The sequence below is a fragment of the Peromyscus leucopus genome, chromosome 8b, assembly GCF_004664715.2.
Source record: "Peromyscus leucopus breed LL Stock chromosome 8b, UCI_PerLeu_2.1, whole genome shotgun sequence".
Taxonomy (NCBI): Eukaryota; Metazoa; Chordata; class Mammalia; order Rodentia; family Cricetidae; genus Peromyscus; species Peromyscus leucopus.
In genome coordinates this window covers 83,471,791-83,491,194 of record NC_051086.1, presented here as the reverse complement: position 1 = coordinate 83,491,194, position 19,404 = coordinate 83,471,791, and the positions used below count along the sequence as shown (strand labels likewise).

Sequence of the window (19,404 nt, the reverse complement as noted above, 5' to 3'; positions counted from 1 at the left end):
AAATAAAGGTAATTTCAAAACTAGACTAGTAGAAGATGTCATAGATCAGGTCTACTTCAGGGTGCCAAAATTAGTTTTGTCAGTTATAAGAGAAATACCACCATATTTTAAGTCTTAGATGTTTGACTTGGAGTCATTTTTTTATAAAATTAAAAACACTAGCTTTATAACTTTGTAACAGAGATAGTTTAGTAGTATCGAAACGCCTTCCAGAGTTGAGGTTGAACAAATTTTGAACTACATTCTTAAAACTTTGACAGCACTCCTAAGGGCGTGTTGTATTTTTCCTTTAAAATATGTTTTGAACTAAGTGTCATGGACCACTGGAATCCCAGCTGAGGCAGGAGGATCATGAATTTGAAGTCAGCCCAATCAATGCCCCATCTCAAGAAAACAAAAGGTAGACTTTTTAAAGAAACCATGTACCTTCCTACACTGATGTGCTGCGTTTATTCCAGCCAGTTCTTGTGCAGGTCAGGGAACCTGAATTTACATTGCACATTATTAACTGGATTAAAGTTACCTCAAAAAGTATTAAAGCTTTAACTTTTTCTTTGTGAAAGACATTTTGTTCATTATGTAGTATCAGTGCTGAAGAGAAAAATGTTTATATGTCCAACACTAGTTTATTAACCCAGTAATTTTTTTAAGTCTAGTTAGACATTCTGAAACTTTCATCCTAAGTGAGCAATGCAAATCACATTAGATGCCTCATAATTTCATCATGAATGTAATTCTCACTATGTGGGTAGGAACATTAGCATTCATGATCATTCTTGTACATTGAGATTAGAACTCATTAATATACACATTTGCTCTGCTCTCACTAAGTTTCATTTCCCAGAGTAGCTTTTTAAAAAGTTGCCTTCAGAGTCATTCAGTGCCAAGAATGTCACTATCCCCATGCAAAATACAGTAGAGGGAGTAATAGATGATGCCCTGTTACTTTTAAATGTCCACTTCTCACAACCTAGGATCACCTGGGAAAAGGGTCTCAGTTGAGGAATTATCTACATCAGGCTGGTCTATGAATGTACCTGTAAGGAATTGTCTTGATTATTGTCTAAGCCCACTTTGGGGAGCACCATTCCCTAGGCTGAACCCTAAACATATAGAAGTGAAGAAAGCTAACTGAACAAGCAAGCAAGTATACCTATATGCATTTATTTCTCTCTGCTCTTAACTATGGGCATGATATGACTAGTTGCTTGAGTTCCTGCCTTGACTTCCCCTCAGTGATGAATTATTATCTGGAATCATAAGCAGTACAAACCCTTTCCTCCCCATGTTGCTCTATGTCAGGGTATCACAGCAACAGCAATAAAACTAGACCATGCACCAATCAGGTAGAGGTATGGAAGGACCAGAGCAGACCTGATAGGAAAGGCTGCTCCATGAGAGGGATGTTGAAGGTTATTTGGAAAGGATGGAGGAAGAGGAAGTATAAAATGGCTAGCTCATGCTGCAGATAGAACAGAATGGACAAGCTGCTCTCACTGAATGAAGGGCCACAGGCCTCTTCTGGGCTTCCCTTTGCAGGACTACTCACCCCCCCAACCCCCCCACCCCACCCCACCCCCACTCCATGAGCTCCGCCGTCTTTGCTCAGCACACTCCAGTCTGCCCCTTGTTGACCTTTGCAGTGTTATTTCCTTTGTGACGGTTCGGCCCCTCCCCACCTATTGCCCGTCAGAATTATAGCCATTCCTCGGAAGTTGTCCTGAAGACTTTCTTGATGTCATACCAAAACCCCGTGCCTCGTTACTGTGGAGGACTTTTCTGTTTTCCTATGAAAAGCTGTAAAGTTACCAAAAGTGAGGGACTAGCACCCGTCTTCAACAGCTGCATTGGATTTGACCGCATTGAGCAGAGCACAAAGATTGTTAGGAGTTCAAGGCCAGCCTAAGCGAGCGGCTTAGAGAATTCTAGGGCAGCTTGGCATACAGAGTAAGACCTTGTCTCGAGCCCCACGTTTGCTTTATTTTTCCTCTCACTTTATGCTGAACTACATTGAAAGAAGCTTCAGACATACCATTTTACCCTCTGTAGCCCAGAGTGCCTCTGAGAGAATGTGGTCCTCACAGTCCCATTCTCATTGTCACACCTGGAAAACTTAGGCTGTCCCTTAGCCTTATTTACTGCCTCTTTTATAGTTAGGCATCCCCATTGACTTCAAATTGCCACTTTATGAGCAACTTGTCTGAGTCAAAATCCAAGCAAGATGCAAACACCACATTTGATCTTCGTCTTTTATGTCTTGGCTAATCTAAAGCATGCCTTTCTTTGCTTTTGTGCCATGACATTGACTTCTTGCAGAAAGCAGGTCAGTTGTCCTGTAGAATGTTCCACAGTCTGGATTTATCTGCTTCCTTCCTTGTGGTGTCTTTGAACTTCTTTCTCTGTTCTTTCCTGTTCCTTTTGTTCTCAATTGGCTGCTTAAGACACTTACTGTGCCCTCCTGCTTTTTGTCTTTATCACATAGCTTGGATGATAATGTCAGCTGCCTAAAAGATGCGACCAGGGCTTGGCCCACTTTGTACCTCCTGTATGATGTAGAGAACACTGTCTGTACTCAAATATTTTAAGTGTATTATCCTCTTGGATCCAAAATATGAACTTAATGTATTCTTAGTGTGTTCTTGGAATATGCTTCGTGTATTCTTAATCTGAAGAAATTTACATTAGGGATTGAGTTGCCAGAGAACTCGCCTTCATAATGTAGGTCACTCTTCCTGGGTTTTCACTGAAAGAATTCCTCCCTGACATAAAGTGGTACATTCTTATAGCTGAACATTCTTAAAATTTGGAGCATCATAAAACACTTGAAAAGAAGTTTCCCAGTCCCTGGCATTCTTTCTGGGTCCATCCAGAAGTGATTTTAGAAATCAGCTGGGTGGTGCTTTCAACATGGAAACTAGGTCACTGATCATTTTTCTGATCAGAAGAACTGAATTCTGCTTAGTAGTTCAGAAACCAAACGGTTGACTATAAAAACACTGTCACGTGTTTGCTTTGTTGTTGATAACTAACTGCAATCTGAGCTTTAATAACTAGAAAGGAGTGGAAGAAACTTCAAAAGGTTGCATGATAAATGTTTTTGACAATGTGTCAGCTGAACATTAAACAGGATCTTTGTAAATCCTCTCATTCTAAGTGGTTTAAATGGAAAGTTTTAAACTTCTTCCCTCATAAGTATGGGCTCCAGATATCCTAGAATCCTAAGGTTAAAAAAAGAACAACCTTTTCCTGGCACAGATGATTTGCATCCCCTGTGTTAATGTGGGGGCATGGGAAGCAAGCTCACCTAAGGCTCTCTGCCTTCCCATCCCCAGCCTTTCTCTTCGTCTAGCATGAGCCATTGCTGTACGGAAACAGCTTCCTCTGTAACCTGAAATGGCATGGGTGCAAATGCTACCCATAGAAATGCTAGTGAATAAGTATAAAATAACTCCATTTCCCTAGTGCTGTTCTCCCTATCATCTCACAGTGAGTGTCCTGCTGGTCCTCACATTGATACAACGACCTCCAGTAGAACTGGGTCGTATGAAAGCTTTTGGCTGTCAAGTTAGCCATAGGAAGCAAGTACACATGGGAGGAAAAAAACCTTCCATTGTTGTGTATGTTCCCTCTCAAAACACTAAACACGCATACACACACATACTTCTTTCATAGGACCCTGATGGGGGAGGCAGAGCTGGGTCCCGTCTTTTGATTTCCAGCATCCGTTCCTGTCCTTGTAAAGATGCACTTCCACCTTTTCAGGGAGGAGGGCCACACCTGTCTTCTATTCTCATTTCCTAACCTGGAGATGGAACTAATTTTATGATTCATTCTAATACAACAAGCGTATGACAACCTGCTAATCAGAACATCCTGTTCTTGTGTCCTTTGGGATGGGCAGATGACCCTGTGAGGGATAATAGATCTTTAAGATTTATTTGGGAGATGGGGAGAGTGCATATGTGTGTGTGTTTAGTGTTGTAGAGAAAACATACACAATAATGGAAGGGTTTTTCCTACTGTAGCTAATACAACAACCAAAAGCTTAGACAGCCTAAAACTAGAGAGAACTGTTGTCTCAGAGCTCAGGAGGCCAGGAGACTGAGATGTGGGCAGACCCAGCTCCCTCTGAATTCAGGCTGTTAAAAAGAATGCTTCCATGCCTTCTTTAGCTTTTACTATTTCCCAGAGGCTCTTTTTTTTTTCTTTTTCTTTTTCTTTTTTTTTTTTTTTTTTTTTTTTTTTTTTTTTTGAGGCAGGGTTTCTCTGTGTAGTTTTGGTTCCTGTCCTGGATTTCACTCTGTATCCCAGGCTGGCCTCAAACTCACAGAGATCTGCCTGCCTCTGCCTCCTGAGTGCTGAGATTAAAGGCGTGTGTCACTGGCTTCCCAGAGGTTCTTAATGTTCTCTGCTCTGTCACTCCAGCCTCTGGCCAACCTCTTTCCTACATGTCTTGGTTCACTTGGTTTAGAGGCCCACACTAAACCCAACATGGTGGCTCATAACTGTGACCCCAGAACTGTGGAGACTAAGACAGAAATATCATGAATTTGAGCTCTGTCTGGATTACCTAGCAAGACTGTTTTGTTTTTATTTTTTCCTTTAAAAGGTTATACACTATTCTAGTATAACTTCAGCTAATTATATCTGTAAGGACCTGTATTCACATAAAACTGGAAGGTTTCCTGTGTCCCACCTGGCCCATGGTCAAGACAAATCTCTCTTACCCACCAGTCCTACAGCCACTTGGACCCTAATAAATACACAGAGGCTTATATTATTTACAAATGATATGTACTAATGGTTCAGGCTTCTTTCTAGCTAGCTCTTTCATCTTAAATTAACCCATTTCTATAAATCTGTATTTTGCCACGTGGTTTGTGGCTTACTGGTACTTCTACATCTTGCTTCTGCGGTGGCTAGCAGCATCTCCCCTTCTATCTATCTATCTATCTATCTATCTATCTATCTATCTATCTATCATCTCTCTCTCTCTCATTAGAATGTCCTGCCTAACATTATTCTGCCTCACCATTGGCCAAACAGCTTTATTTGTCAACCAATCAGAGCAACACAGTTTCACAGCATACAGAACAACATCCCCATCAACCATCACACATTTTTTAATAGATATCTTTTCAGGGAAGGCTATCATTTAACCAAACCATCAGGAGAGTTGAGAATGAAGCTGGGTGAGGAGAAGTTCATGAACTTGGTCTTGAACTCTTTAAGTCTGAAATGATGCTGAGGTGTCTGACCCTATACCCATTAGGGAGTCAGCTGCAGTCGTCAAATGTGAGACAATGTGTGTAGAGATGAGTGTTAGGAATCAACAACAAGCAAGCCTAGTTAACACTGCCCATCACACAGGGAAACCTGGATGTAGTGATGGGCATTCCAACTGAAGTTTATAAAATTGATTTGTTACCCAACGGAGATGGTATATAGACAAGGAGCATAGATAGAAGACCCCACTGGGGAAAGAAAAGAAGGGGGGCAGCAACAGAAGTTGGAGGGAGCCCATCCCAATGTTGTGTGAAAGAAAAGGATGTCTGAAAGGGGAGGTGACCTAACAGTGTCCAGGCCAGCAGAGACACTCTGGACTACAGAGACGGTGGAAAGGCATAGGATTGGCAATACTAAGATTACAGCTCACCTTGCAGAGAATGAGCATCCGAAATCACTGGAAACAGAATCAAGTTACAGAAAAGGAAGTTAGCTGATGGTAGGAGTGTATGAGGAATGGATGACAGCCTCCAAAGCCAAACCAGAGCTATGTGACCATCAGACAATAAGAGTACCAAGGAGGAAGGCACCGTCAGGGAGTCTCATAGCCCACCCTACAATATAGGAAAGAACAGGCAGCAGGGAAGATAGGCCTGCAGTCAGCTCCTGAAGGAACAGCCATGACTGACCCTGGCAATTGGAGGAGAAAGACACTGATGTCTGTTATCTTAATACCAGAAGAGATTTCACTATTGACACTTGAGGGCACAGTCTGGGTGATCAGAACACACAACTGTTTTATTACTCTGTGTGTGTGTGTGTGTGTGTGTGTGTGTGTGTGTGTGTGTGTGTGTTCCTGCATCTGAGTGTGTGTGCACATATATGGCCTGTGTCAGTCCCTGCCTTCAGCCTTGTTTGAAGTAGGATGACCTGTTCACTACCACACACACAGCTTAGCTGGCCCATGAGCTTCCAGGGATCCTCCTGTCTCAACCTCCCATCTCCCCACAGAAGCACTGGAATTACAAAAATGCCACCACACCTGGCTTTATGTGGCTTCTGGGGATTCAAAGTCAGGTCCTCATACTTGCCCAATAAACCTTCTAGCCACTGAGCCATTTCCCCAGCCTACAAAACTGTTTTCAATGGAAAGGCACTTGATCTTTATGTAACTAGTTCAGATTACCAGCACAAAACTGCTGTGTAAATAACAATGTATTGAGTATCTCAGAGATCACTCTAAAGATGGGGAGACGGTTGTTGCCCTCATGAAGCACAGTCTGAAATGAGAGGGAAGCAGACAAAATCACAGTAGAAGCAGAACAAAAGCGTATTGTAGGGGCTGTAAGAACTTAATGAGAAACCTGAGCTTCCTTATATCAAGATTTGATATGTTTCATGGGGAAAAAACTTGAATGAGGAGATTTGAGGTTGAATATGTGAATGGTTAACATTGTAAAAAAAAAAATGAAATTGAAATGAATGGCTGATGGACCCACTCCCTTCCCTGGGCTTTGGCAAAAGAGTGATGGTCTGTATGGATCTAACATTTTTAATGATATGCACTGTTCTGCAAAGACTGAACTCAGTGCATGTGGTTAACACACCAGCCAGAGGAAGAAATTCCCTATGCTCTAGAAAGTTCCTGAGCTGTGGCTCTTAAACTTGATCTTGGATTTCTACCACCCAAGATAAGAACTTGTTCACACTGGAGACTGCCTGAGAAGGAGGCGAGGGCGGATGGAGTGTGAATTTCTCAGTGGAAATAGAAAGACTGCTTTAAGAGCCTTGCGGACTCTGCTGGATGGTCTGCTGTGTGACGGGGGGCATTAATGAGGTGCATTAGGGGAGTCCAGCTTCCTTAGAGCATCAAAGCCTTGGAATAACATGATTTCTTTTCCTGGAACCTCTGTGCAGACCAGGAAACACTTAGCTTTTTTTAAAGTGCATTCTTAGAGGAAATCCTTTAGGAATTTTAAAGGACTGAAAATAGATGTGAGAAAGAAAGGGGAAAAAATGAAATTTTTCTTATTCTTTCAAGAAAGTGCCCTCTTTGTTTGTCACATTGTCCATGATGTTTTTGTTCTTATGTTGAGTCAGAGGCCTAGCAAGTTCACACTCAAATGCTGTTTCTCACGCATGTGGCTTATTGCAACAACACTAAGGTTTTTGCCTGAAAGGAAATTTGACTTATGTGCAAAGTAGCAGATGTGTTGGGTTAAAATCCCCCAAAGACCCCTTTTCTTTACGCCAATATCACAAGGCAGACTGGTTATAGAAGGTCTTTAGAAGTGGTTTTCTGGAATGCAGGAGTGTCGGACCGATGCCTGAATGTCACCATGATAGGAAAAATGATAGCAAGCTCTGGGGATGGGTGGGTCAGTGGTCCCTGCAGGAGCTCCAGCTTGCTGCAGCTCTTCAGGTGAGTGCTGCTCCATTCCTCACTCTAAACGCTTCACTTATTCCTCCTGGGGAGCTGTGAATGAAGTGACACTTCATAAGAAATCTTGAGTGGCATTTCAGCTGGCCAAGACTTGTTCCTTTTGCACCTAGCTGTGGCCTATTTAAAAATGATAATAAAACAGGAGCTGCAGTGGCCTCCACCAATGGTGGAAGCACCCATCAAAATGGCGTGCTCTGCCCTCGTGTCATCTTAGTAGCCCTGGATGTGTGTCTCCCTGCATGAGTAACGGAGCTTGGCCTCCTTTGTCCTAGCCATCTGAGGTGTTATTTAATTAAAAATATAAATGAAAATATAGAAGAAAATCAAATTCAGTCATAGCTTTTACTTGTATTTTACCTTAACCTGAAGTTAGCAGTACTAGAAAGAAAACTATCATTTCTGTGTCAATTTATATGTTGAAGAAAGCCTGCTCATAGGCGACCTTATCAGCCCCATTCATAACTGGATTGGAGTGGTGTGCATAAACAAGCGTGGGCATCATTGACCAGGCCGCTCATTCGAGTGGGGCACAAGTATGAGTCATCCTCAGTCCACCTTTGTAAGTGGAATTTCCACCCTAGTGTCATTCTGTCCAATGGATCAGAACTAAAGGGGGAGGTTTACAGACTTTTTCAATATTGATTTTTATTTTATACTCATTGGTATTTTGCCTATATGTATGTCTGGGTAAGAGTGTCACATTCCCTGGAACTGAGTTCCAGACAGTTGTGAGGTACCCTGTGGTTGCTGGGAATTGAACCCAGGTCCTCTGAAAGAGCAGTCAGTGCTCTTAACCACTGAGCCATCTCTCCAATCACCTGTTTACAGATTTTTATGACAAACTCTAAAAATTACCTTACATATTTCAAATTGAAAATAGACCATTACCATTAAAAAGTAAAGCCTAAATTTCATTGTATATAATGAATATATGTATTGTATATAAAGAATTATATGTATATAATTCTTATCTCTTAAGAATACAGATCTCCAGTCTCTCAATGTCTTCTCATAGGGGCAAAGCATGGCCTGCAGTACACAGAGGCTGTGCCTCTACTGTGGTACTTTATATTCTAGCTCCTTCACTTTTAGAGTGTGGGAAGCCCTCATTGTGTGTGTAGAACATATTATGTCACTTACATTTTTCTTCTGGAACATGTCCTGTGGTGATCTTGTGTTCCCCAAATGTTGTGCACCCTAATAAACTTATCTGGGGTCAGAGAACAGAACAGCCACTAGATATAGAGGCCAGAAAATGGTGGCACACACGCCTTTAATCCTATCACTTGGGAGGCAGAGATCCATCCAGACCTCTGTGAGTTTAAAGCCACACTGGAAACAACCAGGCATGGTCACTCATGCCTTTAATCACAGGAAGTGAGCCTTTAATCCCAGGAAGTGATGGCAGAAAGCAGAAAGGTATTTAAGGCGTGAAAACCAGGAACTAGAGCTGGTTAAGCTTCAGGCTTTCGAGAAGCAGGTCAGCTGAGATCCATTTGGATGAGGACTCAGAAGCTTCCAGTCTGAGGAAACAGGATCAGCTGTTTCAGAGGAATTAGCAAGGTGAGGCGGCTGTGGCTTGTTCTGCTTCTCTCATCTTCCAGCGTTCACCCCAATACCTGGTTCCCGGTTTGTTCTTAGTAATAAGACTTTTTTAAGATTCATGCTACAATGTCCTTTGTTCCCTACCACAAAATACCAAAAAATCAAGAACAGCCCAGGTCTCTACCAAACTGACCTGCATAGTATTCAAAAACAGATATAATTAGAGAAAAGATCTGGCTTTTCAGAAATGATACAAGTTGGCACAGCAGAACCAAGACAGAAGGAACAGTCTTACAGAATAAAAACTTACATGTTCAAAGTCAGGATTGGTTTCAAAGTTTTGACCTAAAGGGACATTCTGTTCTTCAATTTCTTGGACTTTTCTCAAGAATAAGCTAAAAATTTGAGTGTGGTGTGTGTGTGTGTGTGTGTGTGTGTGTGTGTGTGTGTGTGTGTGTACAAGTGTGTGAATGTGATGTAACATCTAATTGTTTTTCAAAAAAGAAACCACAAGTTAAAAGAAAGTCCACTGGTTGTACATTCTGAGTTCTGGTCATTTCCCCACAGTCTTTATGTCAAAATCAAAGGTTCAATTCAAACAATATAATAATTATTTTAGAATATAAATTGGAAACAGTTGCCAACAGAAACTATCATTTTCTTTTGTGCACTACACTTTAATTTAGAAAGTAGAAGATTTTGGTTACTTTTCAGTATTTTTCACTGATTTTTAATAGATAATAAAAGTCATTTCTAGACTCAACTTTCTCTGATTAACCTCTAAGAAGATAGTATTTTACATTTTTTAACTATGAGCAAGTTTTAAGTACTACTGCTTTTGAAAAGCAAGTGTAATTTGAATTCTATCTTGATAATAATGATAAAACATGGTAGATGGAATAGTCTTTCTGTGTGGAGTAAAAAGACAAGATGAGATCTGATTTTGTTCTCCTGGCAACGTTTGTCTCCCTTAGAAACATTCTTTCATTTGGCTCCCCTAACACTGTCTCTACCACTGCCTCCTGCTCCTCCAGATTCTCGAAGCTCTCTGGCTTCCTCTTCAAATCTCTGCCTAAGCTGCTTTGTGGCCATGACAAAGGGCAGGTTTTAGAACCTTCCTCAATTCGCTCATTTCCCTAGACAAGTGTCCCCCTGCTCATGGCTCTAAGGTGCTCTGTACCTGTTCAGACCCAGCTCTGCAAGCTGCCTGTCAGCTCAGGAGGCTGTAACTATACCAACTAAGCTACGGTGCTACAAACATCCAACACTGATTCCTCTCTACTCTAGAGTTGAGACTTCAGCAACAAGGCATCTGCAGACTGGGTGTCTGGTAAGAGCGTGATTTCTGGTTCCGAGGTGGCTGTCTCTGACTAGCCCATTTTCTTGGGGTGCTGATGCCAATTGGTATGGCACACAAGCACACAGAGCTATAGCCATGCCTGTTGTCCAAGGCTCCTGTGTGACATCTGAGGAGCTCAAACTAGTACCATTGCCTTGGGTGTTAGGATTTCAACATAGGAATTTATTGAATATAAATATTAATATCACAGTTCCACTAGCCCTATAAAATCAGCTGGTTAAAACCACACTGCCCCACACTTCTGACTGCTCCTAATCCTCAGCTCTCATTGTCAAAACCTGGAGCTGTCTGCCTCTCTTTTCTCCCAAACTCCCATTCATGACTCTACCACTTGAGTTCGCGTCTCCATAGCTACTGCTCCCACCCAAGGCCTCCTCCTCCTCATGTTTGACTTTCCATCTGAAGCAGCCTTCTTTCTTGACCCTTTGCTTTCATCGGGACAGTTAATTCCTCATAATTCAAAAGAAAAAACACAAGTAGGTGTGAAATACTGTCACAAGTAAAGAAACAAATTAGTTTCTGGCTTTGGCATTTGGAGTAGCAGGTGATCAGTGACGTGAGACCCAGGAGAATGGTGAGGCTCGGAGGGAGGCCAAAAGAGAATGACAGAAGGAGGTGGTATGCGGAGTGTGGGGTCTGCTGGTGAAGGGGCGATTCGGGAGGGGCGGCCAGGAGGAAGGAAACAGGTTTTTGTTTAAGACAAGAGAGATGCACAATGTATTTTTCTGTGAATAAAACCAAAAACTAAAAAACAAAATACTTTATTATGGCAGGAACCAGACAGCATATTATTATAATAACCATTATATAAGTGTTTGTGTGATGTGGCTATGCGTATTTTAAGATATAATAAAGACATGAATAGATTCTCTATTTCAAAACATGAGACTACCACTGGTCAAATGCGCCATATTAAGGACCACCAGAAGCCCTGACGGTCAAGGTAGACATCCTCAGGGAGAACCCCACCATTTATGAGTCAGTTCCCTTCGAGTGCGATTCGGGACTCCCCTGGGCCAGGCATTGGGCTGGCCAGGCACTGAGCCTGTAGAGGGGCAGAGAAGCCACAGCTGCAGTCATTTGCAGCTTCACCCACGCACGTGCGTTAGTTCTCCTCAACACTAGGTGGGGAAGAACCCAGAGGAGTCCAGTGAGCTCGAACCGAGTCTTCAGAACAGGGTAGGTGGGAGAAAGAGAAGAGAGACTAGCTTGAAGGAGAAAGAGGCAGCAGAGCACAGCCCAGGTGTTGCGTCTGAAGTTAGAGAAACATTAATGCCAGCCCATGTGAACCTGAGCACACAGAGCCCCCATGATCTCCTCGCTAGCAAAGACAGAATATGACCTGCCACAAAGTCTCATCATGGGAGTTAGAAATGCTGTCCACCCTGCCTTAGCTTGTTACCAATGGTAAGTAACCGTGGCTCCGGAACAACACACAAGCCCACGGGGGCTTCCCCCATGCCATCAGTCCAAGGCCCTTTGGTGCCGTACTGAAGAGCTCAAGCTGCATTTCCGAGGTGCTGGAGAGTGGCTCCAGATTTCTTCCGCGAGACGGCATCATTGACTTGGGTTCCAGACGATCTCTGACCGCAGCAGGCTGAGCTAGAGAGCCGGACAGAGAAGTGCATGGATTCCCTCCCCAACAGTGGCCGTCACTCTCCACACTCGTGCTATTTTTAAGAAGATGCTATACCATCCTGTTTGCTGAGAGCTGTCACAAGTAAAGGAATGCTACATAACTGACAAGAATTGGAACAATTGCATCCATCTTTTTGGAAACAGACTGCAATAGTATAAAAAGAGATAAAAACTTGAGATTCCCAAGCTCATTCCCAGACCTGGTCAGATTGTAGATTTATAATGTTTAATATCAAAGAGACCCTAAAGCACATAAACTCAATTTACTTTGTAAATTAGAAGTTCTTAGCATGAGGTCTACCCATGAATGGGCTTCAAACAGTCCCTGGGATACATAGTGAGACGCTGTATCAGAAACAAAACCATACAAGTGCTTTTCCCCTTTCAGAGAATGACCATAGAGCTCTCATTAGATGCTCCAAGAGTCTAAGATCCAACACCCACATTAAAAACTATTGTTCAAATGTGTGTATGCGTGTGCGCGTGTGCGTGTACAAGACTGACCTTATATTGAAATTTTTGTCTGTTTTCATTTACTTTGTTGTTTGTTGTTGCCTATTGTTGTTGCTGTTTTGGTTTTGGTTTTCTGTTTGGTTGGTTGGTTTTTTGTTTTTTTTTTGTTTTTTTTTTTTTTCTGGTTTGGTTTTTTGAGACAGGGTTTCTCTGTGTAGCCCTGGCTGTCCTGGAATGTTGTTTTTAACACAGCGTCTCACTATGTATCCCAGGCCAACCTTGAACTTACAGTCCTCTTGCCCCAGCATCCTGGGTACTACAATTACAGGTGGGCACCACCACGCCTCGCACACTGGATTTATAATGAACCCTAACTTAGACATTATGCCTGAACCTGTGGCACTTGGATATGCAATAGGCATTTTAGACTTCTGTCCCAGGCTGAGCTCCAGACCTTCGACCACAACACCTGCCCTATCTCTTAGAAGAAACTGAGCAGACTCCTTGGGGGTCCTCTTTTTTTTTTTTTTTTCATGCTCTGCATCTAACCCCTCAGGGCCATCACCTCTACCTTCTGAATCTACCAGGACTCTAGCATTTCATTCACTGTTTCCACCCAATACAATTCTCCATCACTCTTTCCCAGCAAACCGATGGTCCTTCTCCGTGTTCTCCTTGCCCTTGTCTAGACTGTAACTAAAGCAGTGCTAGCTCAGAGCCCTCCAGCAGCTTCCCATCTCAGTGGACTATCTACTACACTGACCTGTGTGTGACACTCCATAGAGCCTGAGACCTCGTTGTCCTCACTCTGTCCCATCTCCCCAGTAACCTTTGTGGCTTCCCCCTGTCCTCTGCCTGGAAGGAAGGCTTTTCTGCTGATCCATGCTGCAAACATTTGCACAGCTAACCCTTCTGAGCCATCTGGTTTAAGATTGTAACCTTTTCCCTCAAATAGCCCCTCCTCTGCTGTATCTTTCTCCTGCACTGAGGCTATGTATCTCACTCACTGTTCGCTCACTCCCGCGCCATTATAACGTAGGTCTGAGAATGAGGAGGGCCTTTGGGTTTTTCTTCTCATAACATGTAGGGTCCCCATCACAATCCCAGCATAATGCAGTGATCTTGACTGGATGGAGTTCATTTTGAGACTGGTTACCATCATTGTTATTATCACCCATGCTTGCTGTCCACACAAACCTTCTGTGTATCATTTCTGTAATGATACAGAGTTACCCTTGTATATTCTTCATCTTTTCTAGTTTACTTTTTACTTAAAATGGTGATTGACGAGATGATAATTATAGACTTTTGTAGATTCTCACCTCCCTCCCCATAATGACCTGGAATCTGCTTCTAACAGCTACTTGGCAACTGAAAGGTCACCTCTGTCCACCTCTTGCAGGTTCTTCAAATTCCACACTATCCTCTAAGTTACTGTGGACACTCCTTTAGGTTTACTATTGCTTTGGTAATTATAATTAGACATCACAGTACCTGTAGATGCGAACACTTCATTGTTTTACTGGGAAGGCTGCTTTCACTAACGTTAACTTCATCCATCGTCACATGGTTGTAGCCTGATGCTGGAAATGAGACATTTTAATAATAATCAACACTTGCTAATTTGTCTGTTTTATACATGAGGACTGCTTTGCTTTGGCTTTTTGGCATTTTGAGACAGGGTCTTGCCATATAGTCTTGTCTCGAACTCACAGTGGTTCTCCTGCCTCAGCCTCCTGAGTGCTGGTTTGTAGTCATGTGCCACCACTCAGCTGCACTTGCAGTTTTATTCTAGGTCTCCCTAAAGCACAAAGGATGTGGGCCTAGTACACAAAACCTGGGCTCGTTAGCTGAAACTCTTTGAAACAACACTAATAAGCCACCATCTGAGGCCCGGGTAATATCAATTCATGTTGAAAAGCCACTTTTCAAGTACACTAATTTTTGACATTGCTGTATTTATTCTACACTGTTTCAGGCTTTACAAGCTGAACTAGAAACCCGCTCTAATCAGGTGCAAAGTGCAGAGAAGAAGTTACAGCACAGAGACCTGGAGGCACAGGAACAGGTAGGTCCACTCTGGCTCCTTTGTCCCTTCCTTCTCCGTCTCAGCGCCTGCTTCAGTGCGTCAGCTAGGACCCTCTTGATTTGAGACAGAGTGCCCCACCGGGTCATTAGAAACAGGGGTGAGTGGGACCACACAGAATATTAGAGCTGCATCTCTGACATTCCAGTGCCTCAACCTCCTTTGGTGGCCTAATTCTCAAAGCAATCCCAAGATGGCTACAGCAATGCCACATATCCCACCCATATCTGTGCTGTGTGGATACAGAAGGTAGTCGGTTTCTAGTTTTCATATAGCAGGCCACATGCTCGGCCTAGCATCCCAACCAAGGGCAAGAGAACTGAGAGTACCCCAACTAGCCATGACCAGTCAGGACTCACCAGCTGATGATGGAGTTACGCAAGGAAGGGAAGGAAACCAAGAAGCAGAGAAATAGATGTTGGGTAGGCAGCCAGCAGTGTCTTCTCCACCATCATTTAAAAATAAGTGAACATATATTCTGATTTTTCTTTGGATTGTTTAAAGCCCCATAAAATAAATAGACATTATTTAGTTAACAGGCATAAATCAGATTTTCTTTTATGTTTTAATGTTCTCTTTCTTTCATTTTTTTAATAAAATAAGCTGACTATGACAATAGCTAATGACCTATTTTATTTTCAAATGACAAGCTTATTTTTACTCAACTCTTAGTTTTAATGAGTTATAGCAAGTGGCAATTTTGACACTTTAAAAGCTTTAACAGTGGCCCAACAGAGCAAGAGCGTTAATGAGATTCCGGGTGATTCGTTGTCCTCAGCCACTGGGTATAGTCCTGTCACTGCTTTCTTAGTGTCACAATAGCCAGCACAAGCCACCAGGAGTGCTGCCAGGTATGGATACCTCAGCTGTGCCAGTACAGTTCAGTACGGGCTCTCAGGATGGGTCATCTTGACGTTTGAAAACCCTGAGTGTTCAGGGCTGGTCATGGAGGCCCCTGAGTGTTCAGGGCTGGTCATGGAGGCTCTGTTCCTCTCTGGAGACATTCACAGAGGGCCTGAAGGCAGAGAGGGGACAAAATGGTGCTGAGTTCTGACTGTTGCTGCACTGTACAGTGGTCACGTGCCTCCCCATGTTCTCTAGCTTGTCTCTGAGTTCTTTTAACGGACTCACTAACCAAAAGGTTTTTAACTGAGTTCAGTTTATCAGCTTTTCCTGTTCTTAGTGTCAAGCTAGAGAACCTTTTTCCCAGCACTAAGATCCAGATTTTCTCCTTTTTCCCTGAACATTTTACAGCTGTATGATTTACATTCAAGTATGTGATCCATTCTGAGTTAATTTTTATATAAAGAAATGAGACTTAAAATGTTAAAACTTACTGCTGTGTTGACTTGACTCCTATAACTGCTAGCCACGCCCTGGTGTGTTCCCTGTAGAATCAATGTCACATTTATAGTTCTGTTTTCACAGATACATATGCATGTATTGATAAATTGGGTATTATATAGTATCCGTGTCATATAGTTGAAAACAGTGGAAATACTCTGATTTAAAAAACAAAAAGCTATACTTTCCAAATGTACAAGAAGCATTCAGTCCTCTCTGTGACCATAGAAGGTCAGCATTGCCGTCCTTGCTTTACAGATGGCCACATAAGACCCCACCTAGCAGAAGTGTATCAGACACAAGGTCATCTGGATTCTAGACCTCGTCCCTAACGTGACAGCTTTAAGGTTCATTTCTAGTTAGTGTAAGAAAGGAAGAAACAAACGACGCCTGTTTCAAATCACAGGCTCACTGAGGATGGCAAGACAGGAAACGTGGTGTTCTAAATGCCTGAGACGGCAGCTCATCCCATTGGCCTTCTACAGAGAAGGGCACGGGACAAAGCAAAGGACACAGGACAGAGTTGGCCACAGATGAAACCACATCCTTAGGTGGGAGTGTGGAGGCATGCAGGTCCAAGCCACGTGAGTCTAATTGTCACAGAAGGTCACCTGAGCACCACCCTCTGCCCAGGACACTTGTAACTAAAAGAAATTAAAAAACAAGCTTTTGAAAAGCAGAAAACTTTCTGGAGCTCCCTGGAGGCCCGCGGCTTCTCCATTTTGTGGTAAAATGTGACTTAAGGTAAAACTTTGTTGACACCACTTAAATTCATGGCAAAACTTCACACAGAAAATTCCATAATATGTTGAGAGTTGGGAAATCAAGAAATCCCAAATGAACAATAGGGAAGGATTCAGGAACTACTTTCAGCCTGTTTTTGTTGTTGACTTCTTTTTGATCATCAAAGTTTCTTTCATGTTTGCAGTGACAATAGCTTTTAGAATACTTCTTACACTAATTCCTGATACCTTCTATTAGGCTCTGGTTTACCAAAGAAACATCAGGAAATACCCGTGGATGAAGCTGAGTGTCTTAGTCATCGCCACAGTGAGGTGTTAGGTTCTTTGTACAAGATCCTTAGGCTGTAGCTAGAACAGAATGGCCAGCTGTTTCAACACAAAAGAGTAGCAAGGAATCTGTCTTTAATAAATAAATAATATTCACCTATAACCTAATTTAACCTTTTATCTAAATTTGACTCATGTTCCCCCTTTCATTTTATGACCCCAAGAGAAATAATCAATAAGGATTAGGACTGCTATGGTCACAGATTCTCAGAGTTTCTGTTTCTATGGACTTGTGATGTCTAAAATGTTGACAGCATTAGACTATGCCTTTCCCTTTTAGTGACCTTTGTAGCAGCTACAGTAACAGTAGCTAGTCTCACATCACCCAGCCAAACAACTGAAGTGAACTGAACACAGAACAGCTACTTAGAACTTTCTGCTCTTTCTTGTCAACTAAATATTATTATCCTGATACTAGTTGCATAAAAAAATCTAATTGAAACTGGCAGAATTACAAAAGACAATTTCCTAGGCTTCTTTTTATAACTTACTTGCTTTAAAAAAAAAGTTTAAACTGTTTCTGGTTTTCATTTAAGAAAAATTCCTGTGTTTTGATTTTACAAAAACAAAAAATGAATGAGGCATTTTAAAAGTTATGTTTTTAATTAAAAACAAAAGGCTCCTTCTCATCAGGTCTTGATGGGTGGTATCCTTCCTGCCCACCACTTGCCTGGGTACCATCAGTTCTCCTGTCTCCTCCATTGGCAGATCAGCAAGCCAGGCAGAGAACACACCTCCATCACTGGCCCTTATGTCCAAATTCAGAGAACTAGAATGAGAAAATAGCTAGTTCCCTAAGTTAATCTAACTAATAGTAATAAATATAATCACCATTATATTTATCCACACCAGGAGTTATATATTTCCTATTCCAGATAAGATCTGGGTAAGAAACCCTTAACTGCAGGAAAGGGGGTGGCATCAGAGCTCTGATCAAACTTCCTCCTTGTGCAAAGAAACAACCCTCCAGAAAGGCTGTGCCATCCGTGTATGGTCCAGGAGTAGCTGACCGAGGCTAGGCTGGTATGCTCTGCTCCCTTCCTGCATGGTTTTTCCATCATGATAATACAGCAGAAAGTGGATAGATGCTGTCTATCACCTGAGTTCAGGTGCAGATCAAATGTTATGGCTAAAACTGAAATCCACTTTTGGGACCAAATGTTTTATAATTCATAAGGATAATAGATGATTTGATCTGGCAAATTATAGAGTAGAGAGAAGAGAAGGCAAAAAAGAAATAAGCTGAACTTTTCTGGGCATTTTTAACACATATAAATCATGTTTTTATAACAATATCATGAAACAGAATCAAATTCTGGCCTATATAGTGTGAGTGCTAAAATACTTGTAATAAGCCCCCTGTTTCAGACTGGTGATCTCACTGTTGAAAACATGATTACCTTTCATAAGGATTTAATTGATTTTGCCAGTGGCTAAGGAAAGATTTCATTAAGTCGAGTGGTCTCTATTGATATATTGACTTTCTCCTTTTTCATATTTGGTTACATTGATCACTTTGTTTCTCAGAAAAATTACTTTAAATAAGTGAAATTTTTTAAGCCAATGCTTCAGAGACTTCCTAGTAAATAACTTAGAGTGCTGACCATTTCATGGAAGAGGTACTTTTTCTTTTCTATTCGATGTTTTACATTTTCTCCCCTCTTGGTGCTGAGAATGGAGCCTAGAGCCTCATAGACGCTAGGCAAGTGATCTACCACTAAGCCCTATTCAAGCCTCATCTTGGTCTTCACAGGTTCTCTGTGCAAGACAATACCGGGTGTGAGAAGACAGCAAGATAAATGAGTTGTAGATCCTGATGTCGGGGGTTTTTTAGTCTCACAATACCATAAAGCCAAGTATTGATGTAGACTTCGGACACGGAGTTAGAGTGGAGGCTTTTTCATCTATATGGCTCAAAGGCTCAGTCTAAGTCATGGGAAGAACAAGAGCCTTGACGCTACTTCACATCTTCCTGGTCCCTGGGGAGAATAGGGGTAAGGATTCAGCCAGGAGAAGGTTGGGTTCCCAGTGCCTTACTAGGGCATGGCACTATCAACAGCGAGTCATTTCAAGAGCGTAGGTACCCAGGGAAAGCAGCTCCTTCCATGGCTAGTCAGGAAAGAGCTGCCACTTCCTCTTCCAGCAACCTTCAGTGAGCAGCTCCTGGCTCCCATCGCCTCAGGCTACCTCTGGCGGCCACTCTGGCTTTCTGGCCAGCGTTTGTTTGTTTTTTTTTTTT

General features: G+C 42.3%; 1 protein-coding gene across 1 annotated transcript in view; it reads left to right on the top strand.

Moving 5' to 3' along the window:
- Cep112 (centrosomal protein 112) overlaps positions 1 to 19,404 on the top strand; it is a 493,364-nt gene that overhangs the window by 373,578 nt on the left and 100,382 nt on the right. The window contains exon 24 of the mRNA XM_037201522.1: positions 14,644 to 14,733. Within this exon, the coding sequence (XP_037057417.1) occupies positions 14,644 to 14,733 (90 nt within the window). The remainder of the gene's footprint in view (positions 1 to 14,643; positions 14,734 to 19,404) is intronic.